The 24,338-nt window shown below is 35.2% G+C and overlaps 1 protein-coding gene across 1 annotated transcript in view; it reads left to right on the top strand.

The window, feature by feature from the left end:
* Positions 1–430: 430 nt before the first annotated feature.
* The window catches only part of LOC129221278 (inactive tyrosine-protein kinase 7-like), a 114,844-nt gene continuing 90,936 nt past the window's right edge, over positions 431–24,338 (top strand). Inside the window, 1 exon segment of the mRNA XM_054855734.1 lies at positions 431–597. Coding sequence (XP_054711709.1) covers positions 546–597 — 52 coding nt within the window. The 5' untranslated portion in view covers positions 431–545.

Genomic DNA, 24,338 nt, shown 5'->3' with positions numbered 1-24,338 from the left:
GAAGAAAACCATTTTGAACGAAAAAAAAATAAAAATAAATAAATAAAAAATAGAGAACTTAAAAAACATTTTTCCTTTTCAGTTTTTCTTTTTCTTGCCAAGTTTCGCGATAAAAGTTCAACTGAGAAAGCTCAGAAGTTGAAACATTGATTATCGCGGAGGGATACATTTTCTTTCACAAAAATACATTTTTGTGGAAACACTGAGCAAAACAGTTTTTAACTAGTCTGTTTAAACTTATTCTGAAGTTTGAAGAAGCTGTAAAAATTTAAGATAGAATAATTCAACTTTAAATGAAGAACTATATTCCTTCGCGCAAGACGAAGAATGTAGTTCCGGTTCGCGGTTTCTTTGATCACTCTGGTAGCCCGGCATTGTTGCATTCCGCCAAGTGGCGAATCTGGCGCTCTGTAGTGTTTAGCTTTCTTTCAGTTAGAAATTTTGTTTTTACATCATTCGTTTACGCTTGCACGCGTATTTGCCGCGCTTGATTTTAAGAATTAATATGATTGTAGAATAGTGTCATCTGTTCGACACGTGCTCGCATGGTTTTGAAAATGGATTTAAATCCCCGCCGGCCGTTGTGTGTGATTCTAGGTAAGTTGAATGTTTACGATTCTCCTCTTAGGAACGCGTGAATTCTTTCTTGTTGCTTTTGTGAAATAAAGATATAACTCTGTGTATAGAATTTATTTTTCGAATTCATGTTTTAATTTTATTGATACACTTTATGGTGATCCAGTTCTGTTTATTGAGATCTTATCCTTGCATATTCGTTTCACTTTTTTTTCTTTGAGTTTGATCATTGTTTACGTTTTCATCATTCAGAATTTAAACTTCTTATTTTACCAAAACATTCCGACTTTGCCTATTAAAGTACTCTTATTTAAAAATACTTTTAAGTAAAATACAATTTAATCGATATTGGTTTTGGCAATATTTTTGATCAAGAAATGAAATCGTCATTTAAAACTTTGTTTACATTTTTCTTTATTTATCTTTGTTTATTTATTTTGATTGAGCCTTTTGAAAGTTTAACAAAAAAAAAAACTCAACTGTATTTGGATAATAAGCATGATTGAAAAAACAAGAGAAAAAAATAAGTTTACAGCTACACTGTAAACGGTATAAAACAACTGAAAACATTTTCTGCAGTGCCCTTAAAAAAAAGTTGTACGTAACTATTTTGACCTTTTCTGCAAACATTTTAATTTTTATGTGAACTACGAAACAGTTTATTCGTCGGCCACTATAACGACTAGAAATACATCCCAACCACAAACAAATAACCACTTACAAAATCAATGCTTACTCAGAAATGCGATTGAACACTAGCGCAGCCGGAGTGATGGCTTCTTGGTTCAGTCATGACAGTTCTTACTTGCACATAAAATATCAACTAAGATTCGGCAATGGGACTTAAAACTAAGGATTTTGTTGTTGTGGTTCACCCTCCCATCCTTGCTGTGCAGCTGCTACTGAACTGTGAATCAATTTTTGTGTTTTAAAAAAACATTAATATTTTAGTTGTGACCACCAAGGGGGGGGGGGGGGCATGCTTCTCTCGTGGTTTTCTATGTCCTGCTATTGAATTTTTTAGGGAGGTAATTTTAGACTCTCCTGGTCCCTTTTTTGAGGGGGGGAGGGAGGGAGTGGGAGGGGGGTCGTAGAATTTAAGAGGGTGCGCCATCGCCCCTTGGTTAGAGGGCGGGGGGAATCTGAATGAGGGGTTAGGGATAAATAATGTAATTATCTTCTGATTTATAGGGAATTTGGTTCTAAGTATGTAGAACATTCATGTGCATAGTATTAACATACTAGGATTAGTAAATGCACGTATTTACAGTGCTGTGTGTGGGGGAGGGGGGCGCTGGCTCTCGAAGTACTCGTTTTTTTTCTTGCAAAAATAGTGCACATGTAATGCAAATTTATTTCAAACCACCTTATCGTTTCGTGAGCCCCCCTTAGCATTATTAAGGTCATTTGCCCCCCAAAAATTTTCCAACAACAAAACTACTGATTAAAACGAAAAATTAAAAAATAAATATTAGAAAAAAACTAACAAAAAGCACAATGTGCTGTCAACAATTTGAATAGTTTGTGATTGATTATTCAGGTATTTAAGTTTTACTTGAAGTTGTGAGGAACGATCTCCGACTTCAAACTTGGCGACCGGGGAAAAAAAAATCAAGCACAAATAAAATTCTCAATCTTCAATCATGCATTGCAAATTTGAAAAAAAAAAAAAAAAATCATTAATTTGAGTGATCATCCGAATACGCTCATTGAAACTAGCTATTTTTTTTTCAAACTCCTTAACTGCATGTAAATGGACTATTGTCACTACCCTTACGTTTTCATGTTGATGATTCTATGTATCTTGCACAACTCCTACGTTGCAAAAAAAAAAAAAAAAAAGCGATTTTGCGAGTCGAATGTGTGTGAATATCTGTTGAGAGGAATTACAAACCAAAATATTTTGTTAAAATTATCTTCAATTTACTGTCAGCAGAACCAAGGGCGCCCACATGCAATATTTTAAGAGGGGGGGGGGGCTCAGATATTTTTCCCACTGATTTCAGTACAGATTAGAGAAATTAAAATTTGACATCTTTAATAACTTATTCATTAATTGCTGGAGAATATTTTTTTTTTTACACTTTTGCGAAGAGAAAAGTACTAAAAGCAAGGAAGTTTTAATTTCAAAGGGAAGGGGGATTAAACCCCCACTTGCCCCCCCCCCCATATGGGCTCCCTTGAGCAGAGCCACAACGCACTGAGGGGGAGGGAAGGGGATGACTGTACGAGCTATTGGTTTGCCATATTGCCAATCCTATTATGTTATCATATTTAAGTGGTAAGAACTGTTATGATCAACTGGGGGCCGACGAGAGACCATGCCATCTCAGTCGAAAAATAGGGGCCCGGCCCTTTGGGAGCGGACCGCTCGGAATCGGAGTAGTATTTGGGCGCAGTGAGATTTTTGAGGAGAGAGGGGTACCGGCAACGAAACTACTGACAAAGGGCCCGCATTGGCTGTTAGCGGCCCTGGGACCAACTCTCCCTGAGGAGAAAATTCTTTAATGCAGTGCTTCTCAACCTTTTTTACTTTGCGGCACACTTAAGAGATTTCTAGATCAACGGGGCACACTGAACTTAATTTTGCAATGGTAATATATAAATGTTTTTATCATTCACTAGTAAAAAGACGGGAGGTGGGGGCTTTTTTCATATGAATAAAACAATTATAACTATCGTAGTGTATTTAAATTTATTTAGAAAGTAGAAATATTTCGAATGTATTGAGGTTGATAATGAACAACAAAACTACTTATATCAGACTTCACAGAAAATTATTCTTGATATGTTTCAAAGCATTTCTGTAAAACATGTCATTAAAGTGTACACTGCAGTTAAATGATTTATCAAAAAAATTTTCAAGAAAGAAGCAAGCAAAAAATTAAAACCAAGCGCCTAACTTCCGTTTGACACTAATGAGACACTTGAGCCTGCCTTGGATGTTTCTACTCTATGTTGGAAAGAGCTACATGAAGTTCTTGATCCAGACTCTTTAGAGATGATCTCTTGCTGATTTTAATAAGTGTGAGGGCTGAGAAGCTGAGTTCGCAAAGATATGTAGTGGAAAATAGTAGTAGCACATCAATAGCAAGACCAGAGATTGGTGGGATGCTCATTTTTAACCAGCAACAAAAATTCGTCCAGAGGCACTGAAGTTTAAGAGTACGTTCGCTTTTGAGGTTCATAAATTCTTCTCGTGCCTTCAAAGAAAGGTCTTCAACTGATGCATCCGCAGATGAAGAGAATGGATCGCGAATCCAGTCATACTGCTCTATGTTAGTATTCTTGAAATAGTGCTTAATTTTGTCCTGAAGTATGACTAAATGTTCTGCCACCTCACTAAGCTGCTTTTCTTCCATGCCATTTCCTTCACACACTATGTTGATGGTCCGTTTGCACATACCCAATGACCTACGATCTACTTCTTCTCTCCACAGCTGAATTTTTGATTTGAATCCGTTTAGCTTGTCCATCACACATGTAACCAAATTCTCTCCTTGTTCTTGCATTTACCGATTCAATTCGTTAAGATGTTCAAAACTGTCAGTTATGTACTCTAGTTTTGCCAGTCAATATTTGACTTGGAATAAACTGCCGTTCTGCATTTCGTTTTTTAGAATCAAAAACTGTCGCACCTCATCCTTGAATCCAAAAATTCTTGATAGTACCTTACCACGTGAAAGTCAGCGAATCTCTGTATGTAGAAGTCACAAAGTAAGGAGAAATTCGAGAATTTAGCTGCCTCGATTTTATGAAATTCACGATTTTCACGACGTCAGCCAAAGTTGACTTCAGCTCATCTGGTAAGTTCCTTGCCATGGAGAAAACAGTATGGTATGAATGTACGATTTTTCAGATTCGACAGGAACCCTATGATAGATCCTATCGTTGCAGCAGCTCAATCGGTGCGAACACCTGTGCAATTTTGCCAAAGGATCCCGTTGCTTTTCAGATATTCATCTGGAATGCGGACTATCTCATCACCGGCTGCACGTGGAGGAAGTTCTTTGCAGAAAAGATAATGACCTTTGATGCGTCCCTCATCATCAAAGCGCACAATGGCTATGAGTTGTGCACAGCTTCCGATGCCTGTTGATTCATCAACTTGATATGCAAATTTTCCAGCTACTCGCAATTTCTCCACCAATGTTGCTATGTTACCCGACATGTCATCAATTCATCTTCTGATAATGTCGTCAGAAAGTTGCACTTGGATCACCTCCTCTGCTCCGGGTCCTAGCATTCCCCGTGCGATTTCTTAGCACGCTGGTGAAGTAAGCGTTTCACGGATAGTGTGTGGACTTTTCGTTTTGGCAATTAACCGTGCAACATTATAGCTAACCTCTTGAGCCCTTTCAGAAACTTTTGCGCTGGCTTTCAAGAAAGAATTTTGCTCCGAGTTCTCTTTCTCCAATCGCTTGAAGTAACCGATGTCTTTGCCCACGTAAGAAGGATGTTTAGTAGCAGGTGACGTTTTAATTTGCTAGGGACCATCGATTCATTTGAAAGTTTTTCCTGTAAATAAGACACTCAGGTCTTGGTGATTTTACATCTCTGATCCACAAAATACCGAACGCCAGGTATCCTTCCCTAGACTGCCTACTCAGCGACTTAGCCTTTTTCCTTGATGGTCCTCTGTATCAGTACATTCAGTCGCAGATTTTGCAGCTGATGAGCCTTCTCTAACCAAGAATTTTTCCATATCACATTCGTAATTAAAGCGGAGGCTTTGCGCCAATCCTAATAACACACTGAGCGTATGCAGACAAGCCAAAATGCCATTGCTGGTGAATTGAGCGTGAATAATTTGTGTCTAAAATAAGCCGAATAAATAATAATAATTTAGCCAACAGCAAACATTTTTGCTAATTTGCTTTGTACAGATTAACAAAAAAAAATCTTCAAAAGTAATACATGTCTGATCATTGGCGCCAACATATGCAACAGGTAAAAGTAAAGGCAGCTGCACTCTTCGCTTTACTCTCTGAATTGTTCAAATAGCAATTACCGAAAATATTCATTCGTCTAGATTTTATTTTTTCAGTTTGATTTTTTTTTTTCTTTTCATTCCTATTTTTTTAAGTTTCAGAACCGAGCTTTGAGAAACTACGATCAAATAAAATTAGTATCGGAACTGGAAAAGAGGAAAACAAAAACTAAAGCTGGGCTTAAATTTTAGGTGGGAGGGCACAACCCCAGCCTGGAGGACGGGGATGATACTCCCTTTTGCGAAAGAATTAGAAAAAATTCTGTATAATTAGTTGATTTCGTGGAAATTAGAAACCGTTCTAAAAAACTGAAAGTAATAGGGTCAAGAAGTTTTAAAGAGGTGGGGCAGCAAATCCCGCTTCTCCATTTGTTAGGTATGTCTGATTGCACACGATCGACTGAGTGAATTGAGAAGTTACAGATCGATACAAACGCTATTCGGTCGTTACTTTAAAATAAAATACATCAAGGCTCTTTCTTTTTAAATAACTACGAAAATTCTGCGGCACACCGGATTCCTTGTCGCGGCGCACCAGTGCGCCGCGGCACACCGGTTGCGAAGCCCTGCTTTAATGCATGAACCTCCTACCAACCTGGGAGAAAATTTCGGCAGTGCTTTTGCCTGTCAGTAATTTCTTGTTTGATTTGAGAAGTTCGTCATTTAATTTTCATATTCTAGAAATGCATTCAAATGTTTTTAAAAAAAAACACATTTTAATTTTTTCCCCCTTAAAAAATCGCGACACAAACAGCTCTCTTGTGGTCCTTTCACCGACAGTTTCTGTACTGCCTAGGGACGTTCTTTGTTAAGCATTTCTTTTGTGGGACTTGACAATGCCTCTTTTACTAACACCTGTGTTAAATTATTTTGTGATTAATCAACGTCAACGAACAACGATCCGAAATAGCACCACTTAAGCTTTCAGTGCACCATTGGGAATTACAAAATTTTCCAGTCTTTTTAACAAGTTGTAAATGCCCTATGGTTTGCTTTTTTTTTTTTCCTTGTCGTCAACGAAAGAATTTTTTTTATATTTTGAGAAGTATGTAATTTAATTCTTGTAATAATATCGGAGTTGTATTGAGACATTTGGTGAAAGATAGATTTCAAAATCCTGTGGATAATTTAGAACTTAGTAACTTGCACCAAATTTCCAATCGATTGATTCCCAAAAAAAAAAAAAAAAAAAAGGTGATTGACTGCTAAGTCCGTTCATGTATTCAGGGGTGATTGTGTTCCGGTATTTTACCGAATTTCCGGTATTTTCGGACGTATTTCAGGTATTTTTATGTCCTAAAATACCGGAATTAGGTGGTTTTTTTTTGTTATGCTTTTATCTCCCTACCTCCCCATTTTTTAAAAATTATGTAATACTCATCATAAATACCTGCAAGAGCCTGAAGATGGACAAATGTCAAGATAATTTGTATAACACCAGCTCAAAAGTAACTTTGTAACCCATTAAAAATTTAACCAAATGTACACACAATATTTTGACCCAGAACTATTTAATACATTTAATACTATGGCAAAGGTGCACTTAAGTAATAGGGGCCAAAGATTACCCCCCCCCCCCCCCCCCGTTCTCGCTTTGAAACTTTCAGGTATTTTTTGATGAACTCACAATCACCCCTGTGTATTGCATATGGATTAGTTATTGGGAAATGGCATGAAAACAGATTCTCCTGTTGGGGAGGATTCCGCTTTAGAGCATAAGATGTTTATTTTCTTTGAATGACTTGAGATTTTGTTGATCTTCAATAATTTTATCAAAGGTGCCGATCTAGGGGGAGGGGATCACGGCGCAGACTACGCCATTGAAGTTTTTAGGAGGGGGGGAGGGGGTGTTTTGCGGGGTATTTTTCTCTTTTTTTGGGAGGAAGGGGTACCCTTGCAGTTATAGGGGGCACCCCTGATTGTATTGAGGTCTTAGTCTGAGCAAGTTTTTAGGGAATTGGTTTTGTTAAATTTTGCTTAATTTTGTGAATCCTCTCCTGTCTGTGTGTGAAGAAATTGATGAGTGAATAAAATCAAATGATAAATTTTGTCATGAAGTGTTGCACGACCTGAACGTGATACGATTACACTCTATGGAATTTGAGAATTTCTTAGGAGACTTTCGGAGCCTAAAAGTTTTAGTAATCAGAATTTTGTAAATGGTCCGTTTTTAGCGATTGCAATTTTTTCTGAAAAGATCATTGACATCGACGTGTGCTGAATTTGCAATGAACAGTTCTCTTATTTCTGTCTTCAAAAATTTCCATAGGGCAGGGGGGGGGGGGGGCAAAGGGTTTGTATTCAATACAATACATGCATTCAAACAAAGTACATGCAAAAATACATTTTTAGATTCTGTTTCTAAAATACAGGGAGGGGTCAATTCATCCCTCCCCCCTGATTGCCCAAATTACAAACCTGGTTAACTGCGAATATATCTGTTTGATATATTCGCACTGTATCAAACTAGACTACACTTTTAACCTTATTTTGCTGACAAACCCAGGGAGTCAAAATGAATTAAATAATAAACAACCCTTGCTCCTAAAAGAAAAAAAAAAGGATTTTGTAATTGTTTTTCATGATGGAATGATCAATTTCCAATTAGCTAATTCATTTACAATAGTTGTGAACACCTGTAACACGTAAATTAATCAATCGTAATGAGATAAATTGGGAATCGCAGTTTGTAAGAATCGCTGGACTGAAACCAGTTAGTGTTGATTTTCTAATCACATCTCTCGACCGCTTCCGCTGTTCTTATCTCTTACCTCCACAATCCAGTTGTTATCATTATCAATGCTTCAGTTCCGATGATAATATCGTGCTTGAGAATCATGTGGTTCATCTTCAGAGATGATTGTTTGCGTACGTGTGAAGTTATAATCTATACGTGTTACGAGTGTCTGTTTCAAGACAATTTACAATTACTTCTTGACCAGTGAATGATTTACACAGGGAATGATTTGCGACTGGTGCCAATGTAGCACATGTAACTTTTGAACGTTTCATAAACGTTTTAAATTGGTTGTCACAACATTTACAACAGGAGTGCCCCTCCCCTAAGAGCATTGGCGCACCCCTCTAAATATCGCGAAGACCCCCTCCAAAGCAAGGACTCCCCAAAAAAGTGAAGAATACACTTCAAAACACCTCCCACCTCACAAAAGAAATTTTTATGGTGCAATCTATGCCATGACCCATGACTCCCCCCCCCCCCCATATGAAACGTACTAAGGCAGCGGTTCCCAACCCAACCCATAGGTCGCAAGCAGCGTATTACTGGGCCGTGTACACTGGCCGATATGAAACATCAAAATAAATCTTGGGGTCTTAATTTTTTTTTTTTTCTTTTGCGAAAATTCATTAATTAGATGTACCGTCACTCTCACTCAAGAGCCCTGGCCAATAAGGAACTTTAAGATTAAAATTTTACTTATTTCTTAGGAACATTCCTTAGGAAGATGAAATATAATGAAACAGAAACTCTTTCAAAGAAAATTGCCAAAGAAACCAGTGCATATTAGCTTCAATCTTCAAGTTAAAAATCCTCCTCCTTTGTCGAACTGGCATGACTAACCAGTGAATTGAGACACTTGAGGGGCTTTTCGACAACCTACCTATTTGGAATGAGACTTTTCATTGCAGTTTTTTTTTTCCAGTAATATAGAAATGCATCGAATGCTGCGAGTTATTAGAGGCTAAAACTATCCAGTTTCAATCCAGATATAATAAAAGCAAATGAATGCACATATTTGTGGTGGTGATTAGCAAAAAACATTTTAAAAATATGTGCAAAAACAAAAAGCCGTTTTTAAAAAATTGAAATTGCTTTATTTTTTAGTTAAAAAAAAGCATGGACCCAGAAGATACTTTCATTTTCCAAACAGTTATTTTTAAATCAATTTTTTAAAAAATGTCCGACTTTTCAAACAAGACGTGGTCTTTATGACGTCACAAATGATGCACTTTGATGCATCTTTCTACTGCGTTTCCACGTTATGATAATCGAGAAACGAACTAAAATTGCGCTCCACGCTTGCTATCAACCGTATCGTTGCCAGTACACGTGAGTAAAGATGCGAATTAAATATTTTGTTCTGTCAATGGCAACACAAATGGCATTTCATCATTTGTGATGTAATCGGCAAACGTGTAAGCACTGAAAGCGCACCGATTTAAGTAATTTTTTAAAAATAATAAATTTAAACAAATTGTTTAAAAAATGGTCAGATCCTATGTTTTTAAGCATGCTCTTTCAGAAAAAAAAAATACTTTTGAAATTTTGGAAACGACTCCATTATTTTAATCGGTGCGAAGATTGAAGTTCATTTTTTACGCTTCTGCACATGACACCATAAATGTTGAAATCTCATTCACTGATGCTATTAGTGCACAGCACAAATTATCATAACCGGGCAACGCGGTTAACATCAAAACGTAAATATTTAGCGCGGCAATGGAGTAACTCGCCAAAGTACATGTGACTTCATAAGTGACGTCACTTCACTTGTGACGTCATAAAGACTACGTCTTACTTCCAAAATCGTACATTTAAAAAAATCAAATAAAATATAACTGATGGGAAAATAAAAGTTTTTTTTCTGGCTCCATGTTTTTTTTTTTTTTTGCTTATTCTATCAATTTCAGTGACAAAAAGTAGTACTTTTGACTAAAGGAAACAACCCCCATTCTGCGAATTAAATTTTTTAATTCTGTGCAAATGCGAAAGAAGTATAACCTCAAACTGTGTGAAAGAATGTGACATCAAAAGAGTCGTCTGTTTTTATTCTACATTCTCCAAAGCCTAAATATTTCTTCCTCGAGATTCCTCTGTAAAATTCGACAACATTATGTTTAATTTATTCTATCGAAATGTTTAAAATATATAATTCTAGCACCAAGAAACGTTAATTTATTTTTTCATCATTAGTTTTTATTGTTGCAATTTGTATTTATGTTATTGGACACAGCCTCAAAATCTAATTTTCTCAAATTGCTCTTTTGAGAAAATTCTTCGTTTTAATGACACCTGTGTAAATTCTTCGGTTAACTCCTGGGTCGTTGACCGGTTGCAGCTATAATCAACCTTTGAAATGGCTGGTATTTTTATTTTCAATTGAAACGGGTAGACTTATACTCATTGTAGAATGTACATCAACAGTATAATTATTGTGTTATGTATATATTTTTTCTTTTCTGGAAAGAGAAAAAGTTTTCCAGCCCTATTAATTTTTTTTTTTTGAATTAAATAACTTCTCGCGTGTTTACAATTTATCTAACCCGTAAAGCTGTGATAGATAATTTAGATTTTTTTTTAAAAATTCTTGATAGAACTATTATTCCTAAAAGCATGTTTATTTTGGGTACTAATGTATATATTTACTCTTTCGAATTTTAGGAGAGGCGTTATAGTGTTGTTAAATTTAGGCTTAATTTGCATGGTGGCTCGTCTCGAGTACTTCCTTTTTTTTTTTTTTTGGTGATTTCTTTTCAGATAATACTGAATTTCTGACAGTTACGCAAGGTTGTTTCTGGGAAAAATAGGGATACCATACTTTTTTTTCTTGTTCGGAATTAAATCCTAGTTAGACATTGTGTAATAGTATGACGTTGCATTTTAACTTTAACTAAATATATGTATCTCTGGACTTATAGTGTTTTTTTTTGGAATGAGTAATAATTCATCTTGGAAATAAGCACGCATGTTTTGGTCTTTTTTCTCTCTATTTTTTAAATCTTGAGTGAAGTAACAATTTTCGCTGCTTAAAATTGAAAAAGAAAATCTTAATCTTTTTAATATCCTTATTTTATTACGTGCAATTTATTGTAATTAAACAGAATCGTACGTTTTGCTCTGGAAAAACTTTTTAGAATACGTTGCATTTTTTTTCCTACTGGTTATATTTTTCAATTGCTGAGGATAACTTTATGTCCCATTCAAAAGTAATTATAAGACTTGAATGAAAATTACCTGTGATATACAACAATAATAATAATTACTAACGAAGTCCTAGTCCTCTCGTCCCATTTAACTCCAAATATGGAGTTCATTAGCATGGGGTCACTCACTAGTACGAATGAGTCAGACACTACTTTAAAGTTAACTCAGGACTAAGTGTAAGAATAAATTTTGAAGCTACTGACTTATTATTTTAAAATCGCTTTAGTAAAAAAAAACCGCACACAAGCACATGACTAGAAACTATTAAATGCTAAAAGTTTATCTGTATATTCAAAAAATAACTTGGCGTTATAATTACTTTTAGCATTTATTGCTTTAAACTAAGGATAACTTGTGTAAGTAATTAAGGACAAATTACTTCAATGATGACCCACTCCCGCATATTGACAACGAACTACTAAACTTTTATTTGAAATAAAAATATTTGAACTTAATTTTTCTTTCAAACTTTATTTTCCTTTCGTTTTTTTTTTTTTTAAATTTTTCCTTTGTTCTTTTCTTTGTTTCTTTCTCTTTTTTGTTGTTGTTTTTGTTGACACTATAATTTACACTGTATTGCGTGGGCAGAAAAAGGGCAGTAACTGCAAATTTTTCATTTTGTCTGTCATCTGTTGTACGTTAGCTTTATTGTACAAGCTTGCTTATTTGGTTTCCGCTGAAAAAGAGGTGCGAAAAAACTTCCAATTCCAACATCTCCCAGCATTGAATCCAACACACATTTCTTCAAATATCTCGAAAACTCATTTCTGCAGATACTGCTGTTTACCTGCCCATGGGTGTGCATGAAATGACTTCCTACAGTTTGCTTTTTAAAGAGTAACACAATTGACGGCTGCAGATAATTTTGCTAAAATTATCTGCAGCCGTCCACTTTTAACATTCTGTGCAAAGAAAAATTTTGCAGCCGTGCAAAATTTTTCTTTGCACAGAATGTTAAAAGTTATAATTGGCGTTACAATTACTTTCAGCATTTATTGCTCTAAACTAAGGATAACTTGTGTAAGTAATTAAGGACAAGTTACTTCAATAATGACCCAAATATTCACAAAGAACTACTAAACTTAACTTTTATTTGAAATAAAAATATTTAAAATTAATTTTTTTTTCTTACCTTCTTTTTATTTTCCTTCTTTCTTTCTTTTCTTTTCTTTCTTTCTTTTTTTTTGTTGACACTATAATTTGCACTGTACTGCCGTAGGCAGATAAAGGGCAGTAATTGCAAATTTTTCATTTTTTTTTTCTGCTTTTTTGTTATCTATTGTACGTTAGCTTTACTGTACAAGCTCACTTATTTGGTTTCCGCTGAAGAAAAGGTACGAAAAAAAAAAAAAAAAAAAAAAAAAGATCTAACTTCAACATCTCCCAGCATTGAATCCAACACACATTTCTTCAAATGTCTCGAAAACTCATTTTTGCAGATACTGCCGTTTACCTGTCCACGGCTGTGTACATGAAATGACTTCCTACAGTTTGATTTTTAAAGAGTAACACAACTGACGGCTGCGGATAATTTTGCTAAAATTAATCTTTGCATAGAATGAATTCTTCCTGAGTATTTAAAAGAAATTCTTGCGTACGATTTCCTTCTTCTATTTCTTCAATTTTGATCTTTGAAAGGTTTTCTTTACCTTTGAGATATGTACTTTTGAGAATTGATTTAAATGCAGTTCAAAACAGACCTATTCATTTAATTTATTTAAAAAAAAAGGAGTTTTTACTTTCCATTGGCGCAGCAGACGGAACTGGGTTCACGTTCTGTGACTTGGAAAGTTGAATAAACCCTGCTATCATTTCCTTAAATACATTTTAATATTGTAGTGGGGAAAAGCTGCCTGGCTTCAAAATCATATAATTAGTTTGCAAATGTTCCCATTAATGTGATGTTTGCGGAATTCCAGAATAGAAATACGAAAAACCTTTTGCGGCGTATGCAGTTTAAGCGTTTTATCCATAGGTGCTCCTTCTAAGAAAAATACCCATTTGAAAACTTACTTTCGCAAGCTATTAACTTCTAAAGATATTTTTCTAATATTTTCACTGCTCCACATTATTTCACGGAGAAATAAATGCGCTATTTATTTTTGAATATGATTTCAGAAATTTTAAGTGCTTCAGTTCTTAGAGAAGAAAGAAGTTAAAACCGAAAAGACATTTATTTTCTTGGCGGAATGCAAAATGTCTGGGCGTATCTTAAACGGATATTAGAAAAAAAAAGAGTATAAGTCGGGGGGGGGGGGGGGTAAGCTTGGTGGAGTTCAGGTGAACTTGAATGTGGTTCGTAATGCCAAATGTTACGGTGGCGGAATCACAGAAAGGGGTAAAGGGGGTAAGATTTTTCTTTTCTAGCAAGAGTTTCGTTCTTAGATTTTTTTTTTTTTTTTTTTTGTTTGATTGCAGAAAAAACCATTTCGCAACATTGTTGCAGCAGACAAATAACGTCGAGGTTTGTAATTACTATGTGCAATTTGAACGTTGTTATTTGTTTGTAACTCGTCGCTTCAAGGTCAACATTTGATTTGCAGTTGACGCCCATTTTAGTTTGTTCTTGGTTTTTAGAATTAGTTTAAAATTGAAAAATTTAGAGAGCCAAGCGTGGATATACACGGATTCCCCCGTCTTTTTTTTTTAATTTTGAGTGTTAATTAGACAAAAATGACTGAAAAAATATCGACCTCTGATTAGATGTTTTTCAAATATTTTCATTTTTATTTGCAATACTCGGAACTCGACGATCTACAAATGTGGATTTAAATGTTTTTTTACATTTAATAATCATGCGAAAGTTTTCATCATTCAAGTTTGCAAATGCTTGAATGATAAGCAATGTAAGGTTGCTTATATGTGATGGTTATTTTTTAAATAAATTGTGTAGTTTTTATTTTATGTTTAATGCTTATTTTAAAAATTGTTCACCTTGAGTTTCCGCCATAAATAATAAATTTTTTATTGTTAATCTTCTTTTTATTAAGTATAAAAAATATTAATGTAATTTTTGGAGAACGCATATTTTCGGATAGTTTCAGAAGCATATTTCTACGTCAGTCTTTAAAAAATTTTATATTTACCCCTGATTAATCAGTTACTATCATCTTCCTCGAAAAGATGATATTGTTACTGTTTGTCAATAATTCACATTCACTCAATAAAGTTTGATAATTTTGCTATGCTGATGTAAAACTGTTTACAGAACTTGTTTTGTTATAGATGCTTTTTATTATTGGAAACAATAGTTTCATTCTATTCTTCCTTTTGTTGTCTTCGCAAACAACTCTCCTCCTAAATTTTATCTATACATACGTTTTATTTCTTATTTTAATTCTCTTCTCTTTCACAAGGGAGCAATACCTTAAATCGATAATATATATATATTTATATTTGACAGAAGCTGTCGTAGGTACCTTACATCGAACTCGCTTCCCTTGTTCCCTTCACCCTAGTCATCGAATTAATGTTGCATTCCCATCTCAACAACCCCTATTCTCAAGTGGCCTATTTCTGTTTCTGAATGAGAGCCCTATCTTTCTCAATTGAGCCATTTATAGTCCCTGCTTACTAAAACCCTCCCACTTGGAATATATCTTTTGCTTCGTCCCCTTCTCAACTCTTGATCATACGGCACGATGCGAATTTTTCTCAACTTGTTCTCTTTTTTCCCAGTGACTCATCCAGTACTCCCGGTGAGCTTCGAAGTGATTCAGAAAGAAATAAAAATCGAATGGGGTACATTTGCTCTTGCCGACTTGTTGTACCAACTAACCGACTTGTTAACTTGTGCGACTTGTTGTACGGCCTAACCGACTTGTTTACTTTTGTGACTTGTTAAACCGACTAACCGACTTGTGTGACTTGTTGAACCGATGGACCGACTTGTTTACTTATGTGACTTGTTGAATCGACTAACCGACTTGTTTACTTGTGTGACTTGTTGAACCGACTAACCGACTTGTTTACTTGTGGGACTTGTTGCATCGACTAACCAACTTGTTTACTTTTACTACTCTACCTCGTCCGAAACAGCGAAATATTTTTTTACCTTCTGACCATGTTTGCTTCTTATGCTTTAATTTTATTTTGATGGTATTTTTAAAATTTTTAAGGGGTTGATATACTTATTTGACGAATTATTTTATATAATAATGGAACTTTTGAGGATGTAATATGTTTGTTTTGGAGATAAGTTAACATTTCAAATGAACTTTTAATCATGTTTAATGACTTGTTTTATTTAATTTTCGTGCTTTGAAAGTTGGGATGCTATTTTTTGCTGAATTTCTTCATATACGACGCCGTGTTTCAACTTTCAGAGTTTTAGGCTGCTTTATTTTTGAAAGTGTCCCAATACTTATGCTTGTGGTGTGTATATATTTTAATGTTGGAATAACGTCGCGACCCTCGAGCTTTACTGCCCCTTTTGGGATTGCGACCCACAGATTGGTAACTACAGTGAAAACTGTGTATAACAATACTGTCTATAACGATAACCTGTCTATAACAATATATTTTTTTTCTGGCCCCAGCAAAATGTCAGCATGAATAATCAAACTGTCTATAACGATAACCTATCTATTACGATATTTTTTTAGGTCCCAACAGTATCGTTGTAGGCAGGTTTTACTGTATTGTATTAAGCCATACATTAACAACATTTTCGGATAACAATCTTCAAATTCGTGATCAATCCGGGGCAAAAATTTGAAACCCGGACTGTCCGGGCGAAATCCGGATGTCTGCTAACTCTATCTGCAGGGAAGATCATTGTGACCCCCCACCCAAAAAAAAAAAAAAAAATATTCGTCAATTTTCGTCCGACGATTCGGCAAAATCATCTTCATTCGCGAAGTTCGGAGTTTCATTCGGCAAAATTCGGAGTTCCATTGAAAATTTCCGCTTTACGAAAAATTTCAGTTCGGGGCGCTCCTGTCTGACTGTTCTACAAGAAATCGAGAAAAGAGTGTATGAGGCAGTGTTTCGCGGAAAATATGTGGCCTTTTTCTTTTCTTTATTATTTTTTTTTAAACATATTTATGGCCTCATGTGCCTCACTTGGATTCTCACTAGTTGAGTTGTGCGTCATTAGCATCTTCCTTTGAATGCAATTTTCCTTTTTCGCATTGTTTCGTCTTCGCACGGGTAGAAGATAATCGCTGTTAGTATTCCAGGGGAGAAATAAAAACAACAATTCGCGTTTCTGTTTTATTTGTTTTGTATTATTTTTCTCTTTCCAATTTTTTCTCTCCTTCCTCTGGAGTCAATTTGTGTTTACGTTTGTGGGTTTGTTATCTTTTCTTTACCTCCGAGTCAAACCCGTTTGACTTAAAATGAAAAAGGGCGGATCTGGTAACTTCGCACGTTGATGGTTATCTTGGGTTGGGCTGTTGGTCGCTTTATTTATAATAAGGCTGTGTTCCGATATTAGACATTTGATGAAGGGGAAAAAAAATATATTCCAGCTCAGTGAAAGAAAGGAAAAAAAAAAGAAAAAACTATTTTTGAAAACTTGAAATCAGTTTTTAAGCTGACTTTTGTGAATGAAAGTACAGTAGAATCTCGTTTATACGGCCCTCTTTTATCTGAATCAAAATTGTAGTTAAAAAAAAAAGAACTTTGACATCTTGAATTCAAATTATGTTTTTCACAATCACGAGTGTGTGTGTATGTATGCGTGTGTGTTTGTGTGTGTGTGTGTGGGGGGGGGGTATTTGTATGTGTGTGTAGGCATGTATGTTTGTGTGTGTGTGGGTAGTTGTGTGTTTGTGTGTGGGAGTATGTAGTTGTGTGTATGTGGTGGTATGTGTGTGTGTGTTGGTGTATGTGCGTGTGTGTTGGTGTATGTGTAAGTGTAGGGTAGTAAGTCACGTTTCGCTTGAGGGCAGCATCGTGAGGCCGACTGACGGTGGTCCTGCAGAGGGAGGCGGGGGGAAAATAAAATCATAGGACTTCAAAACGGTCAAGTGAGAACAATAAGCAATCGTGATTGCTCAAAAAACATGCATACATAGAGTTAAAATCATAATAGCTAGAATAGCCCTGTTTAGGGACCGGAAAAAAAAATAGACAACCTTACTTTAGCGTTTTATTTGCAACTTTTTCTTTTAAAATTTACGATAACAATTTTTGGAAATTGCATGAGGGTAAATTACTTATTTTTGAGCACTTTTAAGCACCTATGACATGTCTAATTAGGAATGGGGAAAAGGTAGGCAGCCTTACTTTAGCGTTTTATTTACATTTTTTACTTTTCGTTTATGACAAGAATTTTCGAAACTCGATAAGGGTGAAATATGTACTTATTTCTGAGCACTTTTAAGCACCTATGACATGTCTAATTAGGAATGTGGAAAAGGTAGACAACCTTACTTTAGCGTTTTATTTACATTTTTACTTTTCGTTTATGACAAGAACTTTCGGAAACTCGATAAGGGTAAATTATGTACTTATTTTAGGCCACCTTTTAGCCCCTGACAAACTTTGATTAGGGACCCGAAATAAGAAAAGACTCTTACTTTACCGTTTTATTTACAAATTTTACTCTTTTTTGGTATCAATTTTGGGAAACTCAATCGGATAGGTCAGATCGAGTGGGATCTTGGACTACCAGCACTGCAGCTGAACTATAAAACTTTGCATTAATTTATTCAAACGACACCACTCGTTTTTGAACCAGAAAACAGAGAACCAATTCTTAGTTATGTGAATAATAATTGTTTTGATAATTATTAACTTTTAACAATTCCATGTAATTTTACATTTGAAATAAAGTGAAACCAAATCAAAGTATTTAGAGGACAGGGGCGCCCCAAACTTAAATTTTTGGGACGACGGAAATTCTTAAATTTGCCGAATGGATTTCCAAATTTCGCTGATGATAATTTTGCCGAATGGTGGTAATGCTGTCGAATCGGCAGACAAAATCGGCCGAATAAGGAAATTTTTGGTATGTTACAGCAGAAGTGCCCAACTTCCATAAGAGGGAGTGCGCACCCCCTTAAATATTGCGAAGACCACCCCAAAAAGCAAGAGCCCCCTCCAAAGAAAAGAAAAATGCCCCTGAAAACACCCACCCCCCTAAAAATTTCAATGGCGCAGTCTGCGCCATGACCCCCTGGGTTGGCAACCCTGGTTACAGTGATCTCCCGTGTGCTCTCATCGGGGTGCCCCTGATAGAGGAAGAAAACATAGAAATAAGTTACGTTGATCAAGATTACTGCTGAGAAATGGCGTTCAAGATTCCCGGATGAAAACTCATGTACAGTCGAGTCCCGCTACAACGTGATTCAACTTACGCGAAATGGCTACAACGCGATTTTTTCACCACCAAATATTTTTAGTCACCTAAAGCGAATTCCTCGCCAGCAACACGAAAATTTTCAGAAGGGAATCGCGGTATGAAAGTATCCGCTTTGTTATTGGCTGCTAAAATTTTTTTTTCGTGAATGGACCTTCATCGTTTAGCAACACTGGCAGTTTAAGTTCCCATACCGTACTAGTCTGAACATAGCTTTGTTTGTGTATACAAATAACTACTCCGCATTTAACATAATTTTTTCATTCTAAATGCGAAATTTGATAAAATATAATTACACTTAAGAGCACTTTTCCATCTAAAGTTTGTGAAGACAAAGAAAGAGAAAAAGTTTCTGACAATTAAAGAAAAGCTAAAGGTTCTCTCGATATGCTTGAACAATTAAAAAATGCGTCGAAGGTAGCACAACAATTACGTGTGAATGAATCTTTCATATGTACAATTAAAAGTCAAGAAAAGGAAATCCGTAAAAGTTCGCTGAGTAGTGTCTAAGCAGAACGCAAAATTTATGAAATGGAAGCTGCACTTGTATTGGGAATAAAAGAAATCAGGAAGAGGAGTGTTGTTATATAGATGGAAACGTTATGAAAGAATTAGCGGAGCAACTGTATTTGAAAATATAGCAGAATAACGATTTGATCAAACAACATAAATCATCAACATCTTCATTTTTTGAAATTAGAAATATTATTACTGGATCTACTGTACAGTATTATTATAGTACATCATTTTGTTATTACAACATACTGTACGTACAGTACTGGCTTATTTTATGTCTCTCTTTCCCGTTGATCACTGATTTTGTGCATCGTAACAGTATTTTATGTTGATTAAAACGTTTTTTTTTTAGAAATACAAATGAAAATTCAGTTCTTTATGTAAGAAACGGTAATGTATAATTAAGGAATGGTTTAAAATAATTTGAGATGGTGTTAACAAGTGTCCAAAGTAATTAGGTATGTTTATAAAAAAAATTACACACTCACTTTTCCACAACGCGAAATTTCGACTTACGCGAGGGGTCTTGGAACGCATCCCTTGCGTAAGTCGGGATTCTAAGTAAGTCGGTAGTCTTTATTATTATTATAATTTTTTGAGCACGTTTTATATTTTAATTCAAGCAATATTTTTGCATTTTTGCACCTATTTCAAAGTCTGGATCTAGTGACGGATACCCTTCAGAAAATCGGTCACAAAGCGAGTTCGAGCTCATACTCCAATTGGATATTATCTTCAAAAATTGCTACATATTTTTCTGTGAAATATTTAAAAGATTCATATTAAAAATCTTGAGATTTTTAATATTTGTGAGCATTTTACATTGATTTTGTCCTGCCTTTGAAAGTTTCAAATTCCCTTTTCCTTCCCAAACTTGAGAAAATCTATATCATTTGCAGTAAGGCCACTGTGGCAGCGATTTGATCTCTCAGGTTGGTAATCACCCTAGCTGAAGACTCTTGGCCACAAATCACAAAAGTTGAGCACAGATGTTATACTCCCATACGGAACCTCTTCGTAAGTTACGGTTACCACTACGCCCATCGTTGTAGATTGTGTTGCCATGGCGAGATAAAATTACATGCTACATCAGAATTTGTGAAGAGTTTGACCTCGCAACTTCTCTAGTTTGCTAGAGGTTAACTGAATTCTTTTAATGCCGTTTAATGTCGTTGTACTACGTCCGCTGCAAAAACCATTGTTTTTATGCCAATGAATGCAAACATTTTGTGAAGCGTGCTTTTGCGATCGAGATTATTTGTGAATTTTGAAACTCAAAAGAAATAGGGGGGGGGGGGGGAGGGAGAAAAATTGAGGAATGAGAGAGCTAAACTCGGCAATTAAGTTCAATGGAGTGTGTCTAAACAGTGATCATGCGAATTTAATGTCTTCGTTATGTGTATTTTGATAATTTTTATAGTCTCATCAGTTATATTTTTAGCATACTACTTTATTTACTTTGGAAAACATCACACACAAAAATTACGTACTTTAATACCATGTCCTAAAAGTCAAATTTTGTCTGACGATTTGGCAAATTTGGAGACATAATTGCAATATTTCTATTCTCAAACGCCCGAATATCCATTTTTATTAGATGTAGGTAGGTGTGAATACCCGTTTTTATCATTCGGCAAAATTTGGTGTTCCATTCGGCAAATTGAGAATTTCCCTTTCCCAAAAATTTAAATTTGGTCCGCCCCTAGCTGTACGTTATACTTTTATTAGAAATTTTAAACGCCTGTATTTCTACACATCTTTGTTAAGGATCTTTGAGTCTGTGTACATCTGTTCTATACTATACTTTAAACGTCTGTTCTAGGGTCCTCCCAAAAATTTACTCATTCGGAAAATTTTGTCTGACGATTTGACAAACTTATCATTTTTTGGTGTAATTTAGAGTTACATTCGGCAAAATTTGGAGTTTCATTCGGCAAACTGAGAATGTACGCCCTCCCAAAAGTTAGAGTTCGGGATGCTCCTGTTCTGTTCGTCTATGTGTTCAGCAGAGGTGCTCCCCGCCCCTAAGAGCAAGGGCACACCCCCCTAAATATCGCGAAGACCCTCCACAAAAAAGCAAAACCCCCCAAATAAAAATTACCCCTCAAAACAACCCCCCTAAAAATTTCAATGGCTCAGTCTGCGCCATAACCCCCTCCCCCAGGTGGTTACCCTTGTGTTCAGTGATATCGTGTGCTGCCGTAATAATGTTAAATGTTTTGAATTGTGTACTGTGAGAGTGAGTAATTAGATAAAAAAAGCTTTCAACTGCGTCTCAAATAAGCATAACTTAACACTTTAAATATCCATCAAAAATTAATAATAATGGAAAGGTTTCAGAAAGGTGGAAGCGGAGTTTCACGGTTCATGAAACATAAATTTAACAATTTTTACACACAATTTTCAGCTATTAAGTGTAGAGACGTACCGAGTACTCGGTAACTACTCGGTACTCGGCATACTCGGCCAATTTGCCGAGTACTCGGTACTCGGCCAAATTTTGATCAGATACTCGGCCAATACCGAGTAGTTGCAAAAAATTGAATATTGTCCAAGACAGATATTAAAATTTATAAAAAAGCGCAAGCATATTTAATATTCTGCAATCATTTTACAAGTCAATTTTAAATTTTGAGAATAATGAAGTTTTTAATGCTTTAATGGAATAAATCTTTATTCCATTAAAGCATTAAAAACTTCATTATTATGTCCCCATTTAATGTCCCCAAAGTTAATAAAACTTATTTATTAAAAATTGTGCAAAAAAGGTAAGTATAGAAAATATGAAATTTTTACATAAAAATAGATTTTTGCTACAAACAAAAATTAGTTATGAGAAATATAAAAATTCCTTTGCTTAAAAAAAGGGAAATAAAACAACGTTAAAAGCATAGTGCAGGAACATTGCAGACACGTGTTTTGGCGTTACAGGAAATTCCTTTTTCAATGCACAAAATGTGAGCTTGTAGATTTAAAGACATCCGACAAAAGTTGGACTTTTTTGTCGAATGTCTTAACATTCTTTAGCTCACATTTTATGCACTGATAAAGACGTTCCTTCTAACGCAGAAACACATGTGTGCAGTGTTCCTGCACATTTGCTTTATTTGCTTTTAAAAATTATTTATGTTTGGCACACTAGAACTAAAATAGATTGGTATAGTTTGTCTTAATTCCAACTTGATCAATCATACCTTTTATTTATTTATTTTTAATTTTAAAAATAATTTTTTTTGTAAAATTTTTGACGTAAACAAAATTTTTTAAATAATACGAAATTAAATTTCAGCAGGAATTTAGTTTTAAAAACTTTTATATGGACAAAGAGGTCTATACTACTATTCCAATAAGTTCAAAATTGATCACGTGTGTGTCAGTGGTTCTGCTTAAAACATAATTGGTACTTGTTAACTCGGCCGAGTAGTGAAATGCCGAGTACTCGGTAACTCGGTACTCGGCCGAGTAGTGAAAGGCCGAGTACTCGGTACTCGGCTACTCGGCCAAAGTGCTACTCGGTACGTCTCTAATTAAGTGCTATTTAATTCACGTTTCATGACACGAACTGTTACTTTGTTAGAACGACTTCCAATTATCTCAGATTAACGAGGTTCCACCAGTAATGAAATCGACCAGACTCTCTTATAAATGAACTCAACCACCCTGGCTACATTTATTAAATATATCTTCATATGGCCGTGAATATCCGGGAAGAGCTATTCTTTTATTGATCCATTCGGGAAAAGGAGCGTAAAAGGCATAGTTCAGAACACCCCCAAGGTGGGAGGAGTTTTGTAATTTGCACGCATAGTCCTTTCGTTGCTAAGAGCTACCATAGCCACAACACCTACACTAAAAGATATTAAGCCGAGCTACATACATTCAGCCAATTTAAGACTTATTTCTACGAGTGGCGCCACTTAAATCTTATACAACAGTTGCTCAAACCTGTTTTGATTCTGCTTTGCTAGTTAAAATATTGTGGTGAAATAAACCAGAGCATTGTTTTTGCAATGTTATATTTTCCACCGTTGAAAATTTCTTTTCCGAAAATAATGAGTTTAAAATAACAATAATAACTTGTAAAAAAAGGAAGAAAGAACAACCTGCAATTTTGACGTTGGATTTGTTATTTGGAAATATTTTGGTTTCTGATTATTTTTGGGAAGTAAAAAAATCATTTTTAAATGTATTACAGTCGGACTCAAGATTTCACGAATTTATCGGAACCGAAACTTTTATACGTTAAATCGGGGTTATTCGTAATATCGGGTGTGAAGAAAAAAATTAAAAAAACTGCAGTTAACCTTACCTAAAACTCCTGATAAGCAATTTTCTAAAAAATATCCGTAATTAGAAAGTGAAACTGAATTCGAAACTTTTTATTCAGCATTTCACGACTTATTACACAATAGTTAATTTGAAATTTTAAACTACTAACACTAAGTAATGATGTTTGACAATTTCTTTGATACTTGTCTCGAAATAGTTGGCTTTCGCCATTAATGGAGAGAAGAAAATACTGTGTCATTTGCAGCCTGCCGCATGAGATATGTTTTTAGTTTTCAGGCCACATAAAGCATTTAAAAAAGTAAGTTTTGATGGGAGTTTCACTATCGCTTTTCTGTATCAAAATCAATATTCGTTGATTGCCCCCTCGCCCGTCAAAAATTGCTGATTGATTCCAAGAAATGTCTTTTTCTATTTCGGACAATATGGATATAACGTTCGAAGCATTCGTTAAATAGAGGTTCGTTAAATCGGGGTACGACTATATTTATGTTTGTATTTTCACAAATGTCAATTGAAACAAAAGTGGGATGAGGTGGGTCATGATACAGTTGGATTCTCTCTTTAAAAGTGCAAGATTCTGAAGTTAAGTGTGCTAAGTTCAAGAAAGATTAGCTGTCTTTTTATTGCCATTAAAAGAGACACATAACTATTGGCGAGTTGTAAGCTGCTAGTTTTGCATGAGGTTTTTATATCAATTTTGTCGAAGTTAGTGTTTC

Source organism: Uloborus diversus, chromosome 4, assembly GCF_026930045.1.
Source record: "Uloborus diversus isolate 005 chromosome 4, Udiv.v.3.1, whole genome shotgun sequence".
Taxonomy (NCBI): domain Eukaryota; kingdom Metazoa; phylum Arthropoda; class Arachnida; order Araneae; family Uloboridae; genus Uloborus; species Uloborus diversus.
Note: the sequence above shows the minus strand (reverse complement) of the source record. Positions and strands in the feature narration are given on the sequence as shown.